Source organism: Chenopodium album, chromosome 16 (assembly GCF_948465745.1).
Source record: "Chenopodium album chromosome 16, dcCheAlbu1.1, whole genome shotgun sequence".
In the NCBI taxonomy this organism is placed as follows: Eukaryota; Viridiplantae; Streptophyta; class Magnoliopsida; order Caryophyllales; family Amaranthaceae; genus Chenopodium; species Chenopodium album.
The window spans coordinates 35,495,001-35,505,624 of NC_137849.1; the positions used below are offsets into that span (position 1 = coordinate 35,495,001).

Below are 10,624 nucleotides of genomic sequence, written 5' to 3' on the forward strand. Positions count from 1 at the left end.
AACGATAGTAGATGAAATTCGTTTTCATTATTGTCAATGCTAGGATTTGTTATTGTCATTGTTAGTTAATTATTGTCATTGTGTTATAACCTGCGGTGGGGTATATAAAGTAGAAGAGAGGAAGGGAGAGGGGATATTCTTTGATGTGTGAAAAAATATAGAAATAGAAAGAGGAAGTAGAAGGAGATAGTGAAAAATGATGTGGAAGAAAGAGAATATGATATGTCGATAGGAGATTAAGAGATAGAATAAAAGGGAGGACATAACTCATATACGTATTCTCTTTAATAATCTTGCTCTAATTCACGAAACACGATAATGGAAAGTGTCTAAATGCTAAAGTCAAAACGTGTGAGATTATCCGCTTAAAAAAACGGTGGAAGTACAACTTACATGGTTGTAAAAAATAAAAAATAATAAAAAAAAACCCCAAAAAAAACAACAAAAAGAAAAGAAAAGAAAAGAAAAGAAAAGTCAATACTGACGAACTATCAGTCTTGGCGGGCAGACAGGAAACTCCATTTACATTCTTCTTGATTCACATTATTTCTTCAATTCTTCTACTGTCAGGTATTTTTTTTCAAATTTTTCATTAATAACGTACTCGAATTTTGTCTTGGGATTGCTCAACTTTTCTGATTTTGATGTTTGTTCAGTTTTCCTGATTTTTATAGGGTTTAACTTTCTCAATGTTGTTATAATTTGATTAGTTTTGGATTGTGTTCATCATCGATTTCTTGATTTCAGTAATATATGGGGCATACATTTAAGATTTCTCAACAAATTATTTGATTGTCCAAATCTTTCTAAATCTGGCGGAAATGTCAAGTTTTTATGCAATGGATTGTTTCAGCTGTATGCTTAAATTCCATTGCCGCATGAAGAGATGAGGTGACAGCATAATTACATTTTTCTAAATTGAGCTTGTAAATGTGAATTTGGATCAGCATTAAGTTTTGTTGTTGTTGTTTAGAGAGCCACAAGGGCAGGGTGAGAATCGATCTCAGGATATCTTGGGATCGGGAGGGATGCTCTTCTAACCACTTGAGCTATCCCTCATTTGCACCAGATTTAAGTTCTAAATTTTCAATGTAGAAATCTAGGTTACTACTTTATGTTAAGACAATAATCATAGACCGATAATTTATACTGTTACGAGCTGAGTGATAATTTCACCGACTATACACTAATTGTATGAAACGAAGATCCGTTACAGGAGTTGTTTGAATATATGATGTTGTTGAGGGTATTTTGATTTCTTTGAAATCCGTTGATGAAATACAAGTTAAAAACTTCTGGAGGATGTATATGATCATATCAATGGCTTTTTTAAAAATACTTAAGAGATAAAGAGAATATATACGAGGAGATTCATGGGAATTTTACTTTCTCAGTCCATACCAACCCATATCGTGAGTACCATTTGATTACTTGTGTTCCTCTTGCCCTTTTTCTTCTTCAACATTCCAATTGAAACATTTATGTATAAGGGTAATTATGAAAGTTAACAATCTCTTGGTATTTAGGGAAAATCTACAATTTTTCCAACATCCCCTATTGGAAGTGACTTATTTTTGGATGAAGGAAGTTTATGAATAGAGTGGGAATGTGAGAATCAGTAACTTATCAGAACATTGGAGTTATATTCATTGATGGTTTGCTGCTTAGCTTAGATCTTGCACACCCATTTTCTCTTTCTTTATAATTTATCTTGTAAGGAACCAGCAAAAGAAAACTATTTTTATGTTTGTGTTTCCCATGAAAAGTGATTTCCATGGAAAATCATTTTTCCCGAAATATGTATTATGTCAAAACTAACAGAGCCTAACAATTTGATATCCTTTTTTTTATTAGTGGTAAATAGTGAGAGCATAGATTGTGATTGGCATTAGCTAGGTGTTGTTGCTTTGAGCTACTCATTAGTCATAAGAAAGAACAATAGGCTTAATTAGATTACTATTAGAGATCAGATCACATTCCCCATCACGTACTCTAAAACAGCTTCTACCAACTTAAAATAGCAAATTTCATACAATTTGTTATAATCTCAACATCTAGGTCATGATGGACTGATGGTCTAACACACTAACAATTGGGCATCTCAACGAAAATATAAAAGAACAGCAAAGAACTAAGCTAAGAAGATGGATAGGAGGAGAGGGAAGGGATGTTAGGAGTAGGAAGGAGAATGTGAAATTCTTTCCTTTTGAAAGAGACATGTTTTTAACTCTTGGAAAATCCATTTTCTAGCTTTGGAGAAATTGTTTTCAACCCTTAACAAACCAAAGAGTGGGAAATGAGCAAATTATTTTCGACAAAACTAACGGAGCCTTAGGGCCTGTTCTCATTGACTAAAATGAACCGAACCGAACTTATTAGAGCTGAACTGAACTGAACTAAACTGAATATTTTATGAGAAAAAACTGAACTGAACTGAACTTATTAGAGCTGAATTGAACTGAAAATAATCTGATGAGAACAAGGCTTTAGTGAAGTAGGTTTTCACATAACGAGCCCCCGTCATTCTGAAGTTGTAAATGTACTACTGAAGAGGAATTGGGTGATTGATTAAGACTTCTTTGCTTTGTAAAGTAGAATCATTCTTTGCTATACAAATCATCTTTTGGATATGACATTTTTTTTCAAAGCACTTCGTACATATGTTGTTATGATTCAGTTTTTTGTAAATAACTATAAGTTGCTACTGGCAGATACAGGATAATTTTTTTTAAACATGAAATTATCGAAAAAGGGTGGTACTTTATAAGGTTTGCTTATACAAAGTATAAAAAGTGCTTTGTTTTGGATTATTTTATTTTATTTGGTTTTTTAATATTTTTATTTGATACTAACTAGTAAGAATCGAAAGTATACCTTCTGTCTGGAAATAGTAGTCACGCATTGTATTGTTTTGAAATGTCTACATAAAGCTGTCGCATTTTTTTAGAATAATAGTGAATCATGTTTGGAACTTCCATTTGGAATGAAGAGGGGTTGTGGTGTAAGGTATAAAGCTATTTCATGTCTCTTTTTGTAGAATCTTATTAACTCCTTTAGTTTGATGATTTGGGACAATGTGATAACTATTTCTAGATAGCGAAAGTATTAAATGGGGCACCAAAGGCTTGTCAGCTAATTTTGGGTTTTTTTTATTTTTATTTTTTATTTTATTTGAAGGGGAGGGGCATCTAGATAATCAAGTAACTTGCAATTTTATTTGGTTTGTAAATTTACTAAAAAAAATAGACATTATACTCATCATCAGGAAATTGCAAATCAAGTGGAGTTTGGGAGGCTGGAAGTTTAGCTGCAAATTTCAAATATTTCATAACTCCTGCATATTTGGTGTGCTTTAATGGCATCAAGGCGCAACGTGAAATACTCTCACCTTGCCACTGATGAAGATGGAGTAAACGATTACAATGACGATGGCCATATAAAGGGCAAACCATTCGATCCTCGGTTTGATTACACACCAAAGTGTCTTGACAAAGTTCCATGGAAATCAATTATTCTCGCACTGTTCCTTCTCTTCCTTGGCTCATTTCTTCTCTTTCTATCTTTTTTCATATTCACTGGTCATATGGGAGGGGAGCGGTCTCAAGCATATGGTCTCCTTGCACTTGGAATTCTTTCCTTTCTTCCAGGTATTAATTAAGAGTTTTCTCCCTCACCCCCTGTATTTTTTTGTCTTATCACTTCCTTTTGCTAAAGTACAGTATTTTACGAAGAACCATTCTTGTTCTTTCATTTTTTGGTTTTCATTGTTTAGAAGTAATCTCTTTATGAATTCCACATGAGGTTCTATTTTTTTGTCTAAGGAATCCAGAATTAAAGAAAGTTAAACAAAATATGATGTATGCTTTAAGTTCTAATTTGTAGCAGTAGCAAAACAATAGCCGATGATTTATGATATAATTTCTAGTTTTAGCCTATGATGTCAACTTCTCTTTCAAATGTTTTTAAGTGGTGTGCTGCCTACTTCTCCAGCCAGTATCTTTGCTCTTTAAAATGACCTTTCGAGGTTGCTTGCTGGTGTCCATAGCCCATAGTAGCTTCTTTATTTTAGTAGGGTAAGGCTACGTGGATCCAAACTTGCCCTTACCCTGCTTAGAGCTGGATCTGTACTAGTAGTATTGGGGCAATGATGTTGTAATTGTTGCAATTGAACTGCAAAGTCACCCTAGCATAATTCAGATGCTGACTGTTGGACGAGTTAGTAACAGTCTGCTTGGCTAGATCTTTATTAACTCTGATTTGTCCGCTTTCATAATTTTTCTGATATTTTAAGGCCTTTTAGCTGTTAGGTTAGGTTGTCAAGGAAAAATCCATGTTGCTTATCCCATATAAGCACTTGAGCATGAATGGAATTACCCAAAAAAATTCAGCAGCAATGGTTTCACCTGGTGTTTTTCGTATCTCGTGATTCTTTTTGCTAGTGTTTTTTTGGTTCTTCTTAAGGAAAGGGAATACTGGGATTGTATTAGTGATCCTGGAGCTAAGCTGAAATAGAGTTGGACGTATATGCATGAGTTTTTGAACTAATATGGGAGAAAAGGCCTGGTTCCGGTTCACCCCTGCTCGGCCCTTGAATTCCTCCGCAGCATACACAGATGGAACAGGCAACAAGAACTTTTATAGATTTGAATTATTCATTTCACATTTCTAAAATATTTGCCGTCTTAAAAAAAAAAAAGATTTAGACCTTTGGACATGACAAAAGTTTCATAACTTCCCCATCCAAGGAAGTAAAAGGGGTGGGGGTAGGAGAACGGGATGATGAGCCTTTTGTGTGATTGCAAATGTACTATTTTAATTTTATGCAGCATTTGTACAGAATTATAGTTAGTAATGTTGAGGGTTTTTCATTTCAAATTTCTTCCTCGTGGCTTTGTTTAGTTTAATATTGTTCTGTTTAAATTGTTGGTGCAGGCTTCTACGAGACCCGGATTGCATATTATTCATGGAGAGGTGCTGCTGGCTACCGTTTTGCAGCCATCCCTGACTACTGAGTCTTGTCCCTCAAGATTTGCACCTCTGGTTCATGTATCCACTTTGTATCTCCTAGTCTGGTTCTTGATGCTATATCACATGCCTGTTGTATAGAGCACAAACTTTTAGTAGTTTTGTACTTACAGTAGCATTCAGTATTTTTACTAGTTTTTATCTTTAATACTGGTGCACAACGCAGCATTTTTTTTTGTTCTGATTACATTTTAAACGACACTCAGCCCTAACTAAAAGTCATGGGCGCTGGGTTATGTAGTTTGTGTTAAAAGACCAAAAGTATTCTGGCCCATCCATCAAACTCCCTAGGCATTGGCGTCAATGGCAGCGTGGCGGCCTTATCCTAGCCATGGCGCCCTTATCCTAGCCTTTTAGGAAAACAATAGACTCGTTTTTTTTTTTTTTTTTTTTTTTTTTTTTTTTTTTTTTCTCCACTAATTAATACTCTATTCGTCTCTTCCTTCCCTATTATAGCTCTTCAACAAAAGTTAATATTCCATTTGTCTGTAAATAAGTGTCAAATTCTTTTATGAGATCAATATTTATGAACTTTATTAATAATATTTATGAACTTTATTCATAAAGTCTTTTTCTTCCTTGCTTAAACTTTGCATTAAAATTGTTTTACAAAAAAAAAAAAAGGAAAAAATGTGGCTGCTGGGATTCGAGCCCAGGTCTCCACGGCCACAACGTGGAATTCTTACCACTAAACTACAGCCACAAGGTTGTAATATTTTGTAGAATATTTAATATCAAATAATATACCACTACATTGTTGAATTACACTTCCCTTGTCTGTATAAAGCCTTAGATTTATTTAAGTTTAATAAAAGTGAATAAAAATTTGATTAATCAAAACACATAGATACTGACGATTCACCATTAAAATCAACAATTCAACCATAACCATCACATGGTAAAATTATAATAATTCAAATGCCAAGAAATTTCACTCCATAGATTAACCAATAAGCAGAGTTGATAATAATGATGATGTTGTAATTCATTTTTTTTTTAGAAACAAGTGGATTCCAATTCAAGATTTATGGGATTCACATAATATGGTTTCATATTGTATGAGTAACTACGTACTATCCTCAAGACCTCAACTCACTAAACTATTTACGTGATTTTTTTTTTAATTATTTTTATTATGATTTCTCATCTATTACACACTTTAACAATAATATTTTTGTTTTAAGTAGATTTTATAATAGACTAGATGAATTCCGTGCGATGCACGGTTTGTTTGAATTTTTTAAAATAACCTTTATATATATATATATATATATATATATATATATATATATATATATATATATATATATATATATATATTTATGTGCTAAAATTTGTTATATATTTAGATAAAATTCCTAATATCAAAAGATAATATTTTATATTTAATTAATTTAAACTGGAAAATCTCATTCGCCAATTTTGCTTACGTTTCATTTAAATTATTTAATTCTAAAAGAAATTAATAATCTCGTATTTAATTGGCTACCACTAAAATTTATTGTCCTATATGACGCGCTGAAAAAATTAAATCCTACGTGGCTCTATAAAAACTCGGGAAAAAACTGCCCTATATATATATATATATATATATATATATATATATATATATATATATATATATATATATATATATATATATATATATATATATAAAATAGATTTTGAGATAAATTAAATATGATTCAAAATAATAATGATAAACCAAGTACACATTTGTTGACAAATAGAGAAATTAATTTGTTTTTTTAATAATAATAATAATAATAAAATTGTATCAAGCATTATTATTGTATTTTCTTTGGCCTTTAGTGACGAGAGTTCATAGTTTAGAATTGAATATTGTTATTTTTTGAATGGTTCATAGTTTAGAATTTTGTTCCAAATTAAACATCCTTAACTACTAATGTGTGAAGTCCAAGTTAAATTTCATAGTTCTTCAATAAAAAGTTAAATTTCATAGTGATAGAATATGTCATCAGCAATTTGTGGGATGACATGTATTGGACATTGAGTTTCAGAAATAGTAAAATTGAATTGTCAATTTCAAAAATTCTAATTTCATAAAAGCTTAATTGGTTAGGTTTGCAAGTTCTGAACAAAGTGGTTGATCAGTGAGAGGTTGTTTGTAATTCTAGTCATGAATCTCATGATAATCATCATCAATTTTAATTTTTACTTCGGATCTACTTTAACACCTTTAGTTATAAGTATTAAAAAACACTTAAATATTTAATTAACGACTTTGTTGATTAATTATAGCATTGGATGTTTATACTTGTCAATGAACAAGTTGTACTACTAATATGTAACTAATAATTTTATTTATGATTAAAAAAAAATCAACTTTGAAAGTTTAAAGTCATATAATGATATGAGTTTAACAAAATTTTACATAACTGTATATTTATTTGTTATATGTAATCAAAAAAGATCATAAAAATGAGTATATGACTGTATGCTTGTGTAAATAGTGTAAAAGTTCAAATCCGAATCATACAATTAATAGAACGAAAAATATTGTGTAGAACGGAATGTGAGTCCGTTCTATTACTCGGCCCGCGCTCGGCCTGTTTCTTTAAAGTTCAGCCCGCGCGCGGCCCGATCTTTAAATAACCATGGTTTTTTTTTTTTTTTTTTTTTTTTTTTTTTTTTTTTTTTTTTTTTTTTTTAAAAAAAAAAAACCCAAACCCAATGTCCCGCCTTTCTCCTTCTTCTTCTCATCTACGTTTTCTGCATTCGCACTCTATTTTCATCAGTTACACTCCATTACTATCGACTTAACTTCACGTTTCCGAATTATTCACATCACTACTTCATTTTCCATCTTTAATTTTATTTGCATGTATTTAATTTTTATTTCTTTTATATAAACCCTAGCTTTCGTCATTTTCGACTCTATTAATGGCTGACATTCCGTCGATTAAAGATTCTTCTCCTTTAAAAGTTTATGTTAAACGAAGTAAACAAGCACAAAAACAGCAAAAGACAGTTGTAATGGCTGAAAGGTTTATTATATTTGAGTTATTTTTAGGTTATACTGTTTTTTTAAAAATTCATTTTTATAAGTTATTATTTCATTCTATAGGGTCGATTCAGAACCTCCATTGAAGAAGCGTGGTCCTAAACCTGGTTTTAAACGAAGTAGACCTGTTAGGTGTGAAATTTTGTTTCTATTTAATTTGCAAAAAGACATAGCATTCTGTACTTGTTGTTTTATATAGAATCTTTTTTTCTTGGGAAACATACCATATCTGGTTATTATATTGTAATTTGATAATAGATTATTTTTGTCAGGATTTACAATTACTTTGTCAGGAATTCTATTTTTTTAATCAGAAATTACCTTATTATTCTGTGATAAATCATATATATGCAAATTAGCTTGTCTTGAATTTGATTGTTTTATTTTGATAATAGTTTATGTTTGTCAGGATTTAGGTTTTTTTGGTCAGAAATTAATTTCTTTTTGTCAGTATTTAAATTACATCAGTAAAGAATAATATTTCTTCAATCCGAAATAAGATTACTTTTATCAGTAATAATATATATGTGTGACACATTACATTAGTTAAAAATAATAATTTTTTCATCAGGAATAAGATTATTTTGGTCAGAAATGAGTTTATTTTTGTCAGGAAAAAGATATTTATGCTCAGAAATAAGATTACTAATTTCAGGAATAATATAATTATTATCATGAATAAGAATGTTTTATATAGCTCTCAATTTTAATGTCATTTTTTACTTTTCAATTTTTCAGTTCTCTTACGGAAAATGATATTTCAGACTTAGAGCTTGGTAATAAATCTGGCCCTAATCATCTTTGTCAAATTCTGGAAGATTTAAGTGATAAGCAAAATAAGGATGTAAGAGACATTGGTTTTGGTGGATTGCTTCATATGAATTTGAAGGATAATATTAGCGATCAGTTGTACGGTTATATAATAACTCACTATAATCCCAAGGCAAGAAATGTGATTGTTGGTAAAAAGGAACATGCCATTCATATTGATAGTTCTGATATTGCTGATGTTTTGGGTATTCCTTATACTGATCTAGCTGTGAAAGAGATTTCAAAAAACAAGAAAGGATTTAATCTTGATGACAATTTGAAGTTAGAGTGGAGGAAGTTTTTGTGTTTGGATATAGAAGATGAATTGGAAAAAGGAAATGACTCTGAAACTAACAAGAAAAAGAAGAGGAAAACTGGTGATGAATTTGAAAAAGGTTTTCAAAGAGCAGTTCAAAGTAAGAAGAAAAAGACACATGTCAATTTTCTTACTTATCAAACATTTTTTGAGAAATATAGAGAGGGAGGTTATGAATTCAAGAGACTCTTTGTTATGTTTGCTGTATCTAATTTTTTGGCTCCAATTGGTGATAAGTCCCCAAATTTTAACATCATCAAGACTTTGGAAGATGTACGTTTCATAAAGACTTACAATTGGGCTGGTTATGTGATGGATTGGTTATGTGATTCAATAGCAGACTTTCAGGCTTTTGTTTTGAAGAAGAAGGCAGGAGAGGTATTGAAAACTAAATCAAAACAAGTAAATGGCTGTTTGGTTGCATTTGTAATTGTTTTTTTGCAAAAGTTTGAGTTTGGGACCACTTTAGATAGGAAGTCATTTGTAATGAATTGGTCTTGTGAAAGTCTGAATGAGAGGATTAAAGCCGTTGCTGAAAATATCGATTACGGTATTGTGAAATTGTATCCTCAGACATTACCATTACAGTATGCTGGGAAAAGTGAACAAGAGCTTCTAAAATCTTTTCAGTTGGATAACATTAAGTTTAAACTTGAAGATACTGGTGATGAAGATTCTGGTGAAAATAAGGAAGGTCAGGGTGTACAATATGCTACCATTGATTTGAAAATTGAAGATGACAAAGCTAGATATGTAATGTACAGGATTCCTAAAGAGTACCCCACTGATGATGAGATTGATAAAATGGATATTGATGTAAGTTTAAAATCTCATCTTTTTATTAATTTTGTAAAGTTTTTGCTTCAATAAGCTGCTGTTATGTACTAACTCTTTTTGTTAGGAATTAAGTGATTAATATAAAATATAATATAATATGAATGAGGATTAATTGCAGTAAGATATTAGTTTAGTTTTATCATGAGTAAGAAATTTAATATCAAGAAATAAATTATCTCAATCAGCATTAATATTGTCAGTTAGAAATTAGATTACTTATATTAGGAATATGATAATTATGGTCAGGAATAAAATTATTTTAATCAGGAAATAAGTTATATCTCAATTAGGAACAACATTATTTCAGTCAGAAATTAGATTACTTTTATCAGGAATAACACAATGTTAGTCAGGAATATGATAATTTTAGTCAGGAATGAATTCTTTTAGTCAGAAAATAAGTTATTTCATTTAGGAATAATATTGTTTTAGTCAGAAATTATATTACTTTTATCAGGAATTAGAATGTTGTAATTCCCTTGTAGGTAGGATATTTTATTATATTTTACTCATTCACTCTTTATTCTATTTTTTTATTAGGCTGTGAAGAAGAAAATGATGAAATTTGGTCGTGACTTGAAGATTGTATCAGAGAACCAAATTCACTTTGC

At 30.7% G+C, this 10,624-nt stretch overlaps 1 protein-coding gene and 1 non-coding gene across 2 annotated transcripts; one reads left to right on the plus strand and one right to left on the minus strand.

Moving 5' to 3' along the window:
* The first annotated feature begins 454 nt into the window (after window positions 1–454).
* LOC145585171 (uncharacterized) lies at window positions 455–5,221 on the plus strand. The gene is made up of 3 exons (XM_081641901.1): window positions 455–570; window positions 3,266–3,647; window positions 4,933–5,221. Exons 2-3 carry the CDS (start codon window positions 3,356–3,358, stop codon window positions 5,010–5,012), a joined length of 372 nt encoding a protein of 123 aa, XP_081498027.1. The 5' UTR covers window positions 455–570; window positions 3,266–3,355; the 3' UTR covers window positions 5,013–5,221.
* A 435-nt stretch (window positions 5,222–5,656) lies between these two features.
* On the minus strand, window positions 5,657–5,728 carry TRNAH-GUG (transfer RNA histidin (anticodon GUG)). The gene has a single exon. It is a non-coding gene; the product is annotated as a tRNA-His (tRNA).
* Between the last annotated feature and the right edge of the window lie 4,896 nt (window positions 5,729–10,624).

Coding starts and splice junctions, on each gene's coding strand:
- LOC145585171 (XM_081641901.1), top strand. CDS start 3,356: ATGGCATCAAGGCGCAACGTGAAATACTCTCACCTTGCCACTGATGAA. Junction 3,648..4,932: donor AATTCTTTCCTTTCTTCCAG/GTATTAATTAAG, acceptor TTGTTGGTGCAG/GCTTCTACGAGACCCGGATT.